The 16,912-nt window shown below is 53.6% G+C and overlaps 1 protein-coding gene across 4 annotated transcripts in view; it reads left to right on the forward strand.

The window, feature by feature from the left end:
• The window catches only part of Trim67 (tripartite motif-containing 67), a 43,434-nt gene extending 26,859 nt beyond the window's left edge, over positions 1-16,575 (forward strand). Inside the window, exons 4-10 of one of the 4 annotated variants that reach the window (XM_017601304.3) lie at positions 13-123; positions 1,473-1,632; positions 4,111-4,256; positions 5,565-5,703; positions 6,740-7,043; positions 9,284-9,446; positions 11,024-16,575. In XM_017601304.3, coding sequence (XP_017456793.1) covers positions 13-123; positions 1,473-1,632; positions 4,111-4,256; positions 5,565-5,703; positions 6,740-7,043; positions 9,284-9,446; positions 11,024-11,089 — 1,089 coding nt within the window. In that variant the 3' untranslated portion in view covers positions 11,090-16,575. Of the gene's footprint in view, positions 1-12; positions 124-1,472; positions 1,633-4,110; positions 4,257-5,564; positions 5,704-6,739; positions 7,044-9,283; positions 10,554-11,023 lie in introns of those variants that run through there. The other 3 variants (NM_001135715.1, XM_063278073.1, XM_063278074.1) reach the window with 3 other exon arrangements.
• Positions 16,576-16,912: the final 337 nt, after the last annotated feature.

Below are 16,912 nucleotides of genomic sequence, written 5' to 3' on the forward strand. Positions count from 1 at the left end.
TCTCCCCTGCAGATGGTTTGGGACCAGATCAACCACTGCACTCTGAAGCTGCGCCAGTCCACTGGCCTGATGGAGTACTGCCTGGAGGTGATCAAGGAGGACGACCCCTCTGGGTTCCTGCAGGTGAGCATCCATTCCCTGGAGGACTCTCACAGACCTTCCCCCAATGCCCCCTGCTCTTCCTGAGCCAGCTCATGCTCTAGGCTCTGTTCCTCCCTGGCTGGGACTTGAATAGCTTCTTCTGTGTGAGGACAGATGGCCTGGGCTGTCGTCAGGGCTCTGACCTTCCCTAGAAGAAAGCCTAATTCTTCCTCAGCCATAAAGGAGAAGTGGACAGGCATCATGTCGGGGGACTAAGTGCCGGGCTTCAGTGTTCTCCGCAGGGGTGGGAAAACGGCCCATGCCAAGTAAGCAAGGCTGGCTGCACGGAGAGGTGAGGGGCAGAATCTACTTTCCCACAGAGAGGGTGCGGCCTTGTTGGGGCCATTGCTCCAGCGTTTAGACTAACATGAGAACATGCACTCCTAGAAACATGGTCATGTGTCACACACATGGGAAGGGATGGACCCCATTGCTTACTCTCCAGAAGGGCATGTGAGGGGCTGAAGAGATGGCTCAGTGTTTAAGACCACTTAACGCCCTTGCAGAAGATCTGGGTTTGGCCCCTAGCATCCACATGGTGATGCACCACGATCCTTAACTCCAGTTCAGGGGGCCTCACGCCCTTTTCTCCTTAGGCACTAGGCACCCACTGGGTGCACAGACATACATGCAGGCAAAACATCCATACACATAAGAGAAAAACAAGTAAATCTAAAAAGAAAAGGAAGAGAAGTAGAAGCAGAATATGCATGGCGTCCATGGCTCCCTCGGGACATCTGTCAGGTCTCGGAAGCAGGACTTTGCAGCAAAGGAAGGCAGAGCCACAGGCGTAACACAGGCAGTCAGGCAAGAGGTTGCAGAGGAAGCCATGGAAGAGCTGGGAGGAGACACAGCAGGAAGACACGGGCTTCAGAACTTGGGGGCCCATGGGAAGTAATTCCTTCACACTCAGAAACACACTGCTAGCATGCTTTGCTTTGCAAAGTGAGAGGCTCGCCCAGATGTGTGACAGATTTGTTTGCATATCTGAAAAACCACCATGACTTCATAATAGAGCTTGCCTACTCTAACACACACACACACACACACACACACACACACACACACACACACAGAGAGAGAGAGACAGACACACAGACACAGACAGACAGACACACACAGACACACACACACACACATTAACATGCCTGTGTAGGTAAACTGTGGCTGAAATAACAGCATGTCTACGTGCTCAGGGGTCACTTAGGCTTGGCCATGGCTCGATGGTCCAGGCTCAGTCCACATCCCTTCCCCTCACTGATCCCTTTCCCACAAAGGCTGGCAGCTCTTCATCTGCAGGGCCCAACCCTTCTGTCTGTGCCCCCTTTAAGATCTCAGACGCCCTGATCAAGCGTGTGCAGACCTCACAGGAGCAGTGGGTCAAAGGTGCCCTGGAGCCCAAAGTGTCTGCGGAGTTCGACCTGACCCTGGACAGCGAGCCGCTGCTGCAAGCCATCCACCAGCTGGATTTCGTCCAGATGAAATGTAGGGGTGAGCCGTGATCGGACCCATTTAGCGGTGCCGCCTCCCCAAGGGGCACAGAGGCTAAGGGCAGCTGGGTGGTGGTGACAGAGGCTGGTCACGCAGGGTGGCAGAGGGAAGGATGAGGATCTTAAGTCCTAACCAGGCCGGTGAGCCCCAGCTGAACTTGAGCTGCCTTTTGTAGATCAAGGATCAAGGAGAGAAAGCGGAATGGACGGGGGGGGGGGGGGGGGTCGAGTCCTCGTGTGATCTGAGTGAGAAGAGAAGAGGAAGAGGAGGGAGGAGAGGAGGAAGGAAGCAAAGGATGAAGGGAAGAGGGCAGGAGAGGCTTCAGGGAAGAACTCTGTAGGCGGCAGAGAGCGAGGCTGCCAGGGCCCCAAGGCAGGAGCATGCTTCTGTTCTGAGAACAGGGAAAGCAGGATAGATAAATGGAGGATGGCAGGAGCTGTGTTCAAGCAGCCAACAGGGGACCCACAGCTAAGGTCAGTGACGCTTGAATAGCTTGGCTAGTCCCAGAGCTTACAACGGAACCAGAGCTGGGCTCCTGCCCTGGGTGCCATCTTCCCCAAGAGGCCCCGAGCTCATCCAGAAGGGTAGCCAGGCAGTGCTGTGCCAGGAGGTAAGGGGGGGGGGTGCTGTGGCGGGACAAGGTAGTCTTGGAAACTGGGGACTCCAAGGTAAGAAGCTTGTGGGTGTAGGTCTGAATTTTAGGGTGTGGGAGGAATAAGCAAGTGGCAAGGGTCTCCTTCAGCCAAGCAGAGGAAGGGATAGGCTGAACCAGTTACGTGTTGGTGACACAGACTCACCTTCCTGGGCATCAGCTAGCCCTGAAGAGACAGTAAGTTCATTCCGAGCACAGGTGAGACTAGCAGGTTTATTGAACAAGTCTTGCCGTATTCCCTTCTAAATCAGGCCCTTGTCTCCCCATCTAGACCCTCTTGAGCCTGAGCAGAGCCGGGATGCACCCAGGTTCTCCTGTTTGGCTTTAGAGAGCTCAGAGCGTTGCCCCATTCAGTCCCCCAGTCCTCGGGTTTGGCTACCCAGCCCTCTGAGGTCATGCCTGCTGCTATGGCCTAGTCCCCTGACCTTGCAAAGCTACCATCAAGGTTCCAACCGCCTGGGCACTTCGTCTTTCCCCTGCATCAGTGACCTTTTTGTCGCGCCTGGGACGATCATGAGATGAAAGATTTTGGGGGTGTCAGCCTGCAATTGGCCTGTTGCTTTGGCGAGCATATCACAGCAGCAAACGGAAGGAGAGAGAGAAGAAACAGCCAGGGTCTCACCATCTCCCCCATGTGCACACCATCATGTGACCATTCAGTCCCTTTAAAGGCATTGCCATCCCCCAGGAGTACTGAGGGAGCAACCCTTCAACACACAGGTGCAGCTACCTGTATTCTAATGCTAATTGAGCCCCCAAAACTGTCTGCGGGAGAGGGTCCACACTTAGCACCTGCCCTGGTTAATTCTGATCTAATTCAGCTGTGGAGGAGAGACAGAGGCGGGTCCTTAAGAGAACCAGAAGTCGGGTTGGGGATTTAGCTCAGTGGTAGAGCGCTTGCCTAGCAACTGCAAGGCCCTGGGTTCGGTCCCCAGCTCCGAAAAATAGAAAAGAAAAAAAAAAAAAAAAAAAAAAGAGAACCAGAAGTCCCCCGAGACAGGGGAGACAGGGTCGCTGAGCAGAAGATGCTGATCTCAGGGGCTTTGCAGATGGCCCCTTGGCTCTGACAGTCTGATGGTAGAGGCAGAGAGCTTTCAGGATAGTTTCACCCCTGCAGCCCCGTCCTCCCGGTGGCCTGAGACAGAGAGGGGCCAGCAGTTTGAAAGGACTGTTCCCAGGCTTGGGACCCAGAGGGAGAGGAGGGAGGAGACGCCATGCCTTAGGAGTGGATACAAGAGAGGAGAGAAGATAGCGGCTACGGAAGTATAAGAACGTGCAGGAGGGAGAAGCTGAGTCTCATGTAAAGGGACCAAGAGAACGCGGCCCAGAGGGCTGCTTAACCGGGTGAAGAGCAGCCAGGATTGAAGTAGTAACCCGGAATTGTCAGTGGGAGGTAGATTCTAGAAGCACGGAGGTCAGGCAGCTGCCCAGCCTGAGATGTAAAGGCTGTGTGCGTGTCTTTCATCCGGGAACACAAATGGTCTAAGGCAGGAAGGAACCCACACTATTAGAGTAACATTACACACCGGGCCTTTGAGGGGCATTAAATCTGAGCCAAGCTGAGCACCTCCGCTCCCAGCCCACGTGAGTTACAGGCTGACTCTCACCTGGTTTCCTGCCCTGCGTCTGCCATCTGAGCCCACACGGTACGGTATGGACCATGCCGAGGTGTCCATAACCCAGCATAACCCAGGAGCTCTTGGTGGGCAGACAGAAAGGAGGACTTCCTTCCTTGGGGCCCAGGTCCCACGGGCCTTGGATGGGTTGGGGTGGTCTGGGGCCTGAAGGACGGTTCTGCGTGCTGACCGGAATGACCCCTGTCGCAGTGCCACCTGTACCCCTGCTGCAGCTGGAGAAGTGCTGCACCCGTAATAACAGCGCCACCCTGGCCTGGAGGACCCCGCCCTTCACCCACAGCCCTGCTGATGGCTACATCCTGGAGCTGGATGATGGCGACGGAGGGCAGTTCCGGGTGAGCTGGCTGCGGCTGGTCACGGGCAGTTTCCAGGGAGGCCTGTGTTGTTTGAGAACCTGTGAGGCTGCTGCCCTAGGACATGCCAGCCTGGGCTTTTGGGCGATAGCGGTGGGGTTGTGGCCACAGCCTCAGGGAGAAGTCTGTCAGAGAATTCTGAGAGGCACCACACAGGTGTGAGCTGACAACTCAGAGAGAGCACCACCTACACGTGTACTCTTTGCACAGGCTAGCCCGCACCTCACCTGCCTCCCACACAATTCTTTCCTGAGCTTTCTCACACCACCTTTTTAATTTTTATTTATATGAGTACATACTTTTATTTATATGTGTCTGTAGCTGTCTTCAGACACACCAGAAGAGGGCACCAGATCTCATTACAGATGGTTGTGAGCCACCATGCGGCTGCTGGGAATTGAACTCAGGACCTCCAGAAGAGCAGCCTGTGCTGAGCAGCCTGTGCTCTTAACCGCTGAGCTGTCTCTCCAGCCCCTCACACCACCTTTAATCCATGATCCTTTGCTGGGCTTCCTGTTTTTAACCTGGCTTCCTGGTTTTGATGACCAGGATGGCTGGGCAAGTTCCCTGTCTGGGCAGCGCATGTTTCTGCAATAGAAGGTGGTCCCTGGGTTCTTTCAAAACATGGCAGGGGGGTTGGGGATTTAGCTCAGTGGTAGAGCACTTGCCTAGGAAGCACAAGGCCCTGGGTTCGGTCCCCAGCTCTGAAAAAAAGAACAAAAAAAAAAAAAAAAAAAAAAAAAGGTTGTAAAACGTGGCAGGTTCATGAAGACACGGGAAAAGGGGTGCTGGACGGGTGTGGTGGCTCCTGCCTGGAATCCCAGAACTGAGAGGCTAAGGCAGAAGAATTGAGGGTTTCTGGGCTACGGAGTAAATCTTATTAAAACAAGCCAGCACACACTGGGACTTAGTAAGACAGAGGGAGTACGGAAGTGACTGGGGGAATGAAGTAAAACCCTAGAAAGTGAAAGATGCTGATTCAGGGGCAGAAGGCTTTGCAGATGGCCCCTTGGCTCTGGCAGTCTGATGGTGGAGGCAGAGAGCTTTCAGGGAACATCCTAGCATAGCTTCACCCCGGCAGCCCCACCCTTCCGGGCCCCCAAGACAGAGGGGCCAGCAATTTGAGAGCAGTGTGCAAAGCCCAGGTCCCATAAGGTTAAGCGGCACAGGTTGGAACTTCTCTCATCTGGTACTCCAGTCGGTGTGAGGGCACTTCTGCTCTTGATGTGCACCTCAGGGGACCTTCTGGAAGCTCTGAGGCCGAGCCAGTGCCCTTGCTCTTTCTTTCAGGAAGTGTACGTCGGCAAGGAGACCCTGTGCACCATCGACGGGCTCCACTTTAACAGCACCTACAATGCCAGAGTGAAAGCCTTCAACTCCTCTGGTGTTGGGCCCTACAGCAAGACTGTGGTCCTGCAGACCTCTGACGGTAAGCACTCGTCAACCCTGCACTGGGCCTCACTCCCCGTATCCTGGGGCTGGGGGGGGGGGGGCAGGAAGAAGCCAGTGCCACCATTCAATGGGGCTTAAGATTTGCAACCTTGGCCACAAATCGTGTCTCCTCTTCGTGTTTCAATCTCCCACCTATAAGGTGGGCCGTGGATGGCCATGTCCTCTGTCAGCAGCACCTGGATCGTTCGGGGAGATGGTAGGGGTCAGAGCTGCTGGAAATAAACCTGCCTGTGTGACCAACCGGCCTGCATGTCTGCTCCTTAGCAAGGGTAGATCCATGGAAGGGAAACTTGGGGGACACAGAGCAGGGAACGAGAAAGAGAGAGAGAGAGAGAGAGAGAGAGAGAGAGAGAGAGAGAGAGAGAGAGAAGGTTTCTATGCTGTGTCAAAGACTATGGCCAAAATCAACCTGGGGAAAGGATTTATCATCTTACAACTCTCAGTCACACAACATCACTGACAGAAGTCAGGGCAGGAACTGAAACAGAGGCCATGGAGGGGTGCCACTTACTGGCTTAGAAGCCATGGAGGGGTGGGTGCCGCTTACTGGCTTGATCCTCACTGGCTTGCTCAGTGTGCTTTCTAATATGACTCAGCACCACCTGCCTAGGGGTGGCACCGCCCACAGTGGACTGGGCCCTCCCTGTCAATCATGAGTCAGGACAATAGCCCCATAGACTCGCCTATGGAGCAAATCTTACAGAGGCATTTTCTGAGTCTAGGTTCCCTCTTCCCAGATAATCTAGGTTTCTGTCACGTTGACAAAAACCCATCAGCCCAGAGTGTGACTGTGTATAAGTGAGTGTGTGAGTGCGTGTGTATCCCACATAGACCACTGGCTACAATGAATCGACTCTGTTAGAAGCAAATAAGTCCGTCAGTCACCTTGGCTACACGACAAAATTTGTGTTGTGGTGGGAGGCCGGGGGGGCAGGAGGGGCAGGAGGTGAGGAGAGAAGGACAGAGGGTGAGGGAGAGATTCTTGAACCTGCTCTTTCTGCCTTCCTTTCCAGTGGCCTGGTTCACTTTCGACCCCAACTCTGGCCATCGGGACATCATCTTATCTAACGACAACCAGACAGCCACCTGTAGCAGCTATGACGACCGGGTGGTGCTAGGCACAGCTGCATTCTCCAAAGGTGCGCACTACTGGGAGCTGCACGTCGACCGGTACGACAACCACCCAGACCCAGCCTTCGGGGTGGCCAGGGCCAGCGTGGTCAAGGACATGATGCTGGGTAAAGACGACAAGGCCTGGGCCATGTACGTGGACAACAACCGCAGCTGGTTCATGCACTGCAACTCCCACACCAACAGGTGTGTGCACCCTGCCCCCCACGGGTCCAGGGGTGGGGAACAGGCATCTTGTAGACCCTTCGCTCGTCCCCAAGTGTTGGGAGAGGAGCCATTTGTAGGCACTTTGTCCTGAAGTTCCAGGGGATCGGAGAAAGACTGGGCCAAGTAAACCTTTTGCCTGTGGCATAACTGAGAGCAATTGATGGGGTGGGGGTGGGGGCGGTTCTGGCGCAGTGGCTCTCCGCCTCGCAAGCTGACCCCACAGTGGCTTTCCGCTGAGAGCTTAATTTGTGGCTTTCTTTACTGGGTCTTGTTCCAGTCTTCTCCGCAACCATCAAGCTAAGCCTGAGTCACTGCACAGAGCTAATGGGGCACTCGTTTCCCGCAGAGGGAGCAAATGTCACTGCCAAGGCTGCTGGTTTGCCTGGAATGACCCTGGCACTGCACCCCGGGGAAAGAGTACAGAACAGCAGTCTCAAGGAGCTGACCTCACTGGGCTCCTGGCAGGCTCGAACTGCCCCTAGGGCTCCTGTGTTCTTGCTCTTCTTCTGAGCAGCTCTGACTGCTCTCTTCACCACGAGTGACCTGGCTTCACTCCCAGGAAAGCCAGGTCTAGCTTGGCCAGGAATTTGCTTGAGGACACCTCAGGTCCCTACCTGACCACTGTCCTCTTACTGGTAATGTCTTCCACTTCTCCAAAGGCTTATGGGAGGAGGAGTAGCTGGACTCTCTAGCTGGGCCCTGGGACTTACCAGGCACTGCAGGTTAACGAAGGCTGGCCAGGTACTGCAGACTGAGTGATGCAGGCCAACCAGGTGATACGAATGTACTTCTACCAGATGACCTCCATCCACCTTTAACCCACAAAGGGGCCAAAACCACCCTGGTCCACGCCTGTGTGCTTAAGCAAGCCCAGTACCTAGACATCCTGATGGCACCAGTAAAAAGCTCAAATATGCACTGGGTGCTTGACACAGTAGAACGCACAGGGGCTACCCGAGTGCCCTTCATTTTTACAAAAGCCATGTTTCTGTTGCAGGTTATGAGGCAGGGTTAGACAGGCAGGACTTCACTCAGACATGAGGAGAATGAGAGGCGCTGTGGGATTCAGAGAGGGCCACAATGTAGGACATCCTGGTGGGAACCCCTCAATCCCCAGGGCACAAGCTGCCATAGTCCCCAAATGCTCTGGAGTCCTTGCCAGCCAGCTCCTTGGCTTCCTGAGAGAGGACCAGAAGGAACGTGAGGGCTAAAAGATAGCAGGGGGAGGAACTACATCTGTTTGCACTCCTCCTGTGTCTCCAGTCCCAAAAGTCAGACCCTGCTCCCAGATCTGACCCTGTGGCAAGTCAGACTTGTACTACTGCCATCTAGTGGTCAGTATTAGAACTGCACCGACTGCCCAGTCTGTTGGCCACTTCTCTACCAGCCATGGCACCTCCAGGACATCTGCTCTCTGAGGAGAAGCATGCTCCTGGTCGCCCACCAGGTCCTACTAAAGAATTCATGTCAGGATCGCTTCTCACTTCTCACCTCTGCTCCTGGTTCAATCCCAACCGAGGACTCAGTTTCCTCCCAGGGTTGAGCATGGTAGTGTCAAGGGAGCCCTTAGTTGATGAAGGGAAAGTTGGCTGAAGACATCCGTCAAGCGTTCCAAAGCGAGAGCAGTCACCCATGGAGTGCTGACCAAGAGAGAGAGCCTGATTCCCAGTTCCGCATGCCTCTCCCACCACCTGCTGCCAGTTCCCTGGGATGGTTCTGGGCCAGGGAACTGAAGGGGCGTGTCCTTTCAAATGTCCCTGGGCCTTGGTATCTGGATCTCCATCTCCTTCCCACTCACAATCACCACAGGACTACAAGTGGAAAGATGGCCCTGTTAGTTCTCTTCTGCCTGGTGCGCTGTGTTCAGGGGGCATCCACTTAGCCACAATCTCATTCCCTGACGTGTAGGTCTCAGATGCTATGGATAAGAAGGGGCTGAGTAGCCTTGGTCCCTTAGGGCTGTCTTCTCTTGTGGTACACACACACACACACACACACACACAAACACACACACATATGCGCACACACACACACAAACACACACATATGCGCACACACACACACACAAACGCACACACATATGCACACACACACATGCACACACTTACTTGGAGGCTAGTTTTGAGTGAAGGTGTTCTCCACATCCTTTGGGGTGTCCTAAGTTCCTGTCACACCATGATCTGGTGTGCTGACAGGTTTTTCCTGGCTTATCTTCCCAGGACCGAAGGCGGTGTATGCAAGGGGGCCACTGTGGGCGTGCTGCTGGACCTGAACAAGCACACTCTGACCTTCTTCATCAACGGGCAACAACAGGGCCCCACAGCCTTCAGCCACGTGGATGGGGTCTTCATGCCTGCCCTCAGCCTCAACCGAAACGTGCAGGTACTCTCAGCACCACAGCCAGCCTGCCCAGTCCCTGCCGCTTCTCTGCTTCCTGAACAACGAGTACCTTCGTGAGAACTGGTCACCTCGTTCATCAGATAGGCAGTCTGCCTGCTAGCCTCTGTGAACATCGTGTGTGTGTGTGTGTGTGTGTGTGTTCATGTGTGTGTCTCTGTGTGTCTCTGTGTGTGTGTCTGTATGTATCTGTGTGTATGTATGTCTGCGTGTGTCTGTGTGTGTGTATGTCTGTGCGTGTCTCTGTGTGTGTATGTCTGTGCGTGTCTCTGTGTGTGTGTGTCTGTGTGTATATCTGTGTGTTTGTATGTCTGTGTGTGTCTCTGTGTGTGTGTATGTCTGCGTGTGTGTGTGTGTGCGCATGTGTGTGTGTCTGTGTCTGTGTGGGTCTGTGTGTGTCTGTGTGTGTATGTCTGTCTGTGTGCCTGTGTGTGTATGTGTGTGTGTCTATGTGTGTATGTCTGTGTGTCTGTGTGTGTCTGTGTGTATGTATGTCTGTGTGCCTGCCTGTGTGTGTGTGTGTCTGTGTGTATGTATGTCTGTGTGTGTGTCTGTGTGCCTGTGTGTGTGTCTGTGCGTGTCTCTGTGTGTATGTATGTCTGTGTGTGTGTGTCTGTGTGCCTGTGTGTGTGTGTCTGTGTGTATGTATGTCTGTGTGTGTGTCTGTGTGCCTGTGTGTGTGTGTGTCTGTGCGTGTCTGTGTGTGTATGTATGTCTGTGTGTGTGTCTGTGTGCCTGTGTGTGTGTGTCTGTGCATGTCTCTGTGTGTGTGTGTCTCTCTCTGTGTGTCTGTGTGTGTATGTCTGTGTATGTATGTGTCCCTGTGTGTGTGTGTCTATGTGTGTATGTGTGTGTCTCTCTCTCTGTCTCTGTCTCTGTCTCTCTCTTTGTGTGTGTGTATGTGTGTGTGTGTGTGTGTGTGAGAGAGAGAGAGAGAGAGAGAGAGAGAGAGAGAGAGAGAGAGAGGAGAGAGAGGTCACTTGGAGCAAGCGTACTCCATGGGGACTCCAGGAAGGAGCAGGGGCCCAGTGCCCCAGGGGGACGGATGGCACAGGAGCTCTTGACACAGGCCAGATTGGGGCATCCTTTGCTTCTAACAGATTCCTTCTGTCCCTGGAGCTATCAAGGGACCTTCCACGTATCTACTGCCTTGCAACTGGTTTTACAGCAGTCCAGCGTTGGTTGCTTGAAGCGGGGAGTGAGGATCACAGTGTGAGTTGGAGGAGACATAGCAGGTGCAGAGCCTCTTTGCCACAGTCTCCCAGGCTGTAGCCAAGCAGGGAACCCAGCGGCTCACACTTAGCTCCCCTTCTGAGGCAGGAAGCACAAGGTTCCATGGGCCTTAGCAATGTGGGGAGGACAGATGAGTGATAAAAGTCATAGCACGTGGTCGAGGTGCTGCCTCGGTGCTCCGTGCTAATGGGCAGCCTCTCCTGCCCCCTGTTCCCTCCCCTCTATCTCCCGCCTCCCTCCCCTGTGTTAGGGACGGGACCCAGAGTCTTGTGCATACTGAGCAAGCGCTCTGCCACCGAGCCAACCCCTGCTGGTCTCATCTTTTCCAGGTCACCCTGCACACAGGACTGGAGGTGCCAACAAACCTAGGACGGCCAAAGCTGTCAGGCAACTAGCCTGGTGGCTCCCGCTGCCTAGCTGGCCGCGATGGAGGGCCTCGAGGAGGACCAGGACACAGCACAAAGTCCTGGGTACCAGCAGCCAGCGGACATCTGAAGATGCTTTTCGGCGGGGGATTGAGAATGAATGCAATACAAGCCACACGACCATACTGTGATCCACTATGTCAGGAGTGGCTTTTCACCTCCATGCCACAGGGCTATGGTCCCCAGGGTGCCCTCAAGACAGTGCTCCGGACAGACACCTTTTGTTTCCAGCTAATGTTTTCTGACGTCTCTTTGAAACTTTGATTTCCTCTTAAATTTTTTTCTTTTTTCTTTTTTCTTCTGGAGGGAGAGAGGGAGACAGACTCTGAGACTTGTATATCCCAGGATGCATCTGCGCTGTGATGTCACTTCCATGCCTGCGTGCAACCCGTTGCTGGGACTCTGCTCCTTCTGGAGTCCCAGGCTTGTCATCTCTGTGGGAAGGAACTGACCTTGAGCTTCTGGGATATGCAGTTTTCAATTCACTGCAAACCAATTCAGAGGGGACATTAATCACTAATGAGCTGCTAGGACCCTTCAGAAAGGCTTCCTTAGGGTCTGTAACATTATCCATGTTCTGTCGATCTCCCTCTCCCTCCCCCACACACACAGAAACACACACACACACACACACACACACACACACACACACACACTCACATACACTGTCTCTCTCAAACACAAACACACACAATCTATTACATTTTATTCATTCAGTTCTTAGTTACGAATAGAAACCCTGGAATCCAAGACAGTGATACATCTTTGCACAGGTGGCTTTTTCTAGTACCTGCTTCCACAAAAATTGTCAGACATATATCGGCACTGCCTTCCTGGGCTGGGGCCTGAGCACGGATGCAGCAGACCCTGGGAAGACCTCACATCGAAATAAGCCCTTAGGGCTTCACCCAGTGCCCTCTTTGAAGCATCATGAACTTGAGAAGCGACCCTGGTGGCAACAGGGCTGGCTCTGTTACTATGAGACAGATGAGCCCCCAGAGAAGAGCTGAAACTCGATGGCCACACCCTACAGCCTCTCTTTCCACTCAAGCCAGGGTTCCCCCGGACGCAGCTGAGTCTTCCTTCTTCCAAGGAGCACTGCCCTTGCTGGGGAGCTCCACTCGGAATCATCCTGCCTTGGGGCCCTGTGTGCTCACTTCCTGTCTCCCGCAGTCTCCAGAGCTCACTTCCTGTCAGTCTCCAGCTCTGCCTGGCAGCAGCCTTGCTCTCTCCCTTGGAAAGAAGTCAACTCATCCGGCGTTTCACCGTACACAGGGAAATGACTTGCCTGTCAGACGTACCTGCGCACCGACCCCAACTGTGCTTCCTAAGTACCCACCACTGGGCTGCACAGACCCACCAGTCCTACCTCAGAATTCTTCCTCGTGGCCCCAGTTTCCTCAAACACTCCGATGTCACCAGGAGCAGTTCGGCACTGCACAGCCTCCACACTGGACCCTGAGGCCATCTTCACTGCACAGGGCTTGGCCTTGGCTTCTCTGGACTCCCATCCTGCTAAGTAATCTCTGGGTCACGACTCCATGTAGAGCCCTCAGGGCAGCCACAGGACCCCAGCCGGCCACAGCCTCAGTTGCTCAACACCTCTTTGTCCCTTTCCTACAGCTCTGGCCGCAGCCACAGCTCTGAAAGGGAGAGACAGGTATTTCAAAGGGAAGAACATGGAGGAGCCCCTGCCTTCCTGGACCCAGGAAGCCACGTACGGCCGTGGTCAGGGCTGGTGGTGGTAATCCAGGCATTTGGCTGTCTTGTGGGAGAGAGAAACCAGAAACCTTGGAGTAAGAATGGGGCAGGAAGGCCGGCCACGGGGGATCCTTAGTCTCAAAGCCTGGGCCAATCATCTGCCTGGTGATCTGTACCTGTGGATGGCTTTGGGGAGATGAGAAAGTGGCCATAATCCCAGGTGACTTTTTTTGTTTTTTTTTTTTGTTTTTGTTTTGTTTTTTTTTTTTTTTTTTGGTGCTGGAGAACCCAACCCACGGCCTTGGCCTTGCACATGCCAGGAAAGTGCTCTACCACTGAGCCCCCTAGCTCTTCAGGAGGCCACTTTCCTCCTCCTCCCCCTTTCCTCTCTTCTTCCTCCTCCTCCTCTTTTTTCTTCTTATTGTTTTGTTTGAGACATGGTCTCACACTGTAGCCCAGGTTGGCCTGGAATTCACTATACAGCTTAGGCTAGCCTTGAACTCACAGCAATCCTCCTGCCTCAGCCTCTTGAGTACTGGGATTACAGAGGTGAGCACCACACCCGACTCAGGTGACCTCTTTAAGGAGGTTCCCTGGAGTTGAGCAAGGCAGAGCCAGCCCCCGCCCCCCACAGCAGTATAAGTGGGTGGGGCTAGTTGTCTCCCTTTGCTCACTAGAGCCCAGAAGCAATACGCTGGTGCCAGGGACAGCCCAGGCAGCCCTGCACAGCCACCTCTCCCCTGCCTTCTGTACCGGGCGCCTTTCAGGGACAAGAATGCGCGGAGAAGAGTAGGGAGGGGCGGGGCCTCACGCTCAGGGCTTGAGAGGGGCGGGGCCTCACGCTCAGGGCTTGAGGCAATCTGGAAAGAGGCAAAGCCCTGGCAGAGGGCAGAGGGATCGCGGAGTTCTATCACATGGAGTCCTTAGCAGCTGGCACTGAGGTGCCACAGCTGTGTATACATGACGTTGGTGTAAGGCCTTCCTTCGTGAGCCACTGAGAAGGACCTCGGGTTAAGTGTCAAATGTCTGCGAGAACGGCTCTGAAGCCTATTCGCTGGGTGGGTCCGTGAATGCCAATCCCTTTTGAATGAATGTCCTTGACAAGCACCCACTGGTACCCACCCCTACACACAGCACCTCTCCCCTCACAGCAGGACAGCAGCGCCCACAGAGCTGGCTTTTCCTCCTCTGCCCTGTCTGGGAACACAGACCCAGCCTTAGTCACACTGTGCGTGGTCCAGGCTGTACCTTCAGATCTTTATGTGCTCTGTGGTTCCAAAATGTCCTTAGCTGCCCTGTAGCTCAAAGGAATCCAGAGCCAGGAAGCATTATGCTGATAGCAGGGTGAGCCCCGAGACAGACACGGGCAAGCTCTGTGAGAGATGGGTGCGCATGTGTGGGGCACCCTCTACTGAGCTCTTTCCTTTGTTTAAGGTGAAGTAACCCATCTCAGGTCAGGACCCACATACAGTGACCTTGTGCATGCATCATGCATGGGCAGCATGTCAGCCTTCATTCTGTGAGTGAAAGGCTTGCTCTTTGAGTCTCTACATGACTCAGTGCAGGTGGTCCCGGTTTGCCTCTCACGTGGCTATTACCAGTCCCCCTGTTGTGGAGGTGAAGGGGGTGGATGAAGTCACTTGGGGATCTCAAAGAACACCATCCCAGGGCTGTGGGAGTGGCGCCTGGGTGCTGGAGAGCTTAGCACCCGGGTCTCTATTCTCCAGATACCAGGAGCACCCCCAGTTAGTGTGACAGCCCCAAATACCCAAAGGCATCCAGATACCCCCTCAGAGCTGACCTGGATCTGGGCCATGCCGATTCGTTGAATGTTGACATTCATAGTGCTGGCCGGTACCCCTTCCTGTGTCACATAGGTCTGTCCCAAAGCCATCGTTAACCCAACCTAAGAATTCTTCACAGGTCTTCAGTGAGGAACGAAGGGCTCACATTTCCGCCAACTCCCACCTCCATTCTTGCAAAGAAAAACTCCCCTTTCTTGGCCACTGTTTACCGGCAGGAGGAACAGGGACATCTTAATGGGTTTGGGGCCCTCAAGGGGTTAAAGAATTCCTATGTATATTGTTAAAAGGCTTTCAAAGTCCATACTAGTCCTGGGAACTCTGGTACCCCAGGAAAAGCAGGTCGTCACTGGCAGCCCATCTGGTATGGGCTCCTGGCTGAAGGGGGGTCCTTGAGAGCTGAGGGAAAAGGGAGGGACCAGAGTCTCCCTCACCGCTTACCTTTGAAGCTGGCTTAGGTGTTGGCTCACAGCATGCATGGGATGAGCCTCCCAACTCTTCCGTGCCTCATTGTCCCTTCCTGCAGCAGGACTGGTCACACCAACCTACCTCCTCTCCGAATTGTGTGGATCACGAAAGAGACTCAACAATCAGGTCCAGGCTAAACGGCTCATTCAGTGGATCTAATCTGGGTGATTGTTACTGCGTCCTCTAACCACAATATCTTCACCCAAGCTTCACGTGACCACAGCAAGCACATTCCATTAGTGGAGGCGAGCCTGGGTTAGTATAATGTGTCAGGGGCTGGAGAGATGGCTCAGCCGTTAAAGGCTAGGCCCCCAACCAAAAATATAAGTATAATGTGTCAGGGCCTCGAACTGGCCAAACCTGTCAGCAGCCTCCTCCTGTGTACTAAAGGCATCTGCATGTGGTATGCCCTAAGCCAAGACAGACAGACAGACAGACAGACATACATACATACATATATATATATATATATATATATATATATATATATATATATATGCCTTTTGCCTTCTGTTCCTTCAGTTCCAGTCTTTAGGAACTCCCCCCCCCCCGCCCCCCTGCCCCTTGGCATTTGACTTTTGTTTATGGCTTCGGAAGTCTCCTGAGACTGTTATGGCATACAGCTGAACTAGGACCTGGAGGGGATGACTGGCCACAAGTTAATTTTAGACAACTGACTGCTGCCAGCGTTTCCTGGCAAAAGCTAAGAAGGGTGGGAGCCCAACTTTTTCTCCCCCCCCCCCAACAGGGCTGAACTCAGTGGGAGGAGCTGGGACCCGACTCTAAGTGACATGTTTCCCTCGAGTGGCCAGTTGTCAACTCAGCTCTGGGAAGGTGGCAGAGTTGGAGGGCTAGAGGGGGTCCCTGGGCACCAATGGGCACAGCTGTTCGAGGAGGCTACACAGGCCCTGAGACAGAGGCTGAAGGTACTTGAGTGGCCTTTCCAACTCCAAGCCACAGGAGACTGGACTTCCCAAGCACCCCACTTTCTCAGCACCAGCAGAGAGTGGGGTGCAGACACAACAGAAAACGTGAATGCATGATATAGAATCGCCACCATTGCACTGCACGGCGCACTGAGCATGAACGGTGTTTGTATAATGTTGGCGAAGGAATTTAACAGAAACAGAAAGCTATGTACCGTTGTTCCTCCCGTTTCCCCGCCTTTCCTTGCCTCCCCTTCCCACTCTCCCTACCGAACCCATTCTGTCCCCGCCCCCAGTGGTTGGTATTTGGTGGCAGCTCTTGGTCCTGTGACTGTTTATGTCTCACTGAAAACACGGAGGGGTGGGCAGCGGTAAGGGAAGTAATTTTTTTCTAATTTTTGTATAGCTCTCCACAAGCGTTTGTATTTTTTGAATTGCAAACACTGTGTTTTCTGGTCCTTGGGGGTTGGTTGATCTTCCTGTATTACTTTTTGGAAAACTTGAGTTTTACCACATTCTTAAACAGATTTGAAATAAATTCTTTTGACACCGCCAACAACTGCAGGACAGGTGTGCTCTGTGGTCACCGGTGAGGGCCACTTCTGAGCTTCCACAGTGGTCACCAGTGAGGACCTCTTCTGGGCTTCCACAGACTGGCCCTGGCTGACAATGATCTGCTCCTAAATCTCAAAGTAAAGATGCGGTTTCAAATTACAAAGCACCATTTTCCACGGGGGAATTATAGTTCCATTTAAAAATGTATGTGTGTGTGTGTGTGTGTGTGTGTGTGTGTGTGTGCGCGCGCGAGTGCGCACGCGCATCTGTGTGGAGATTGTAGATCACAAGTGTTCTTCTGATGCTGTCTTCTTTTTTGAGACAGGTTTTTAATTTTTTTT

The sequence above is a fragment of the Rattus norvegicus genome, chromosome 19 (genome assembly GCF_036323735.1).
Source record: "Rattus norvegicus strain BN/NHsdMcwi chromosome 19, GRCr8, whole genome shotgun sequence".
Lineage (NCBI taxonomy): Eukaryota > Metazoa > Chordata > Mammalia > Rodentia > Muridae > Rattus > Rattus norvegicus.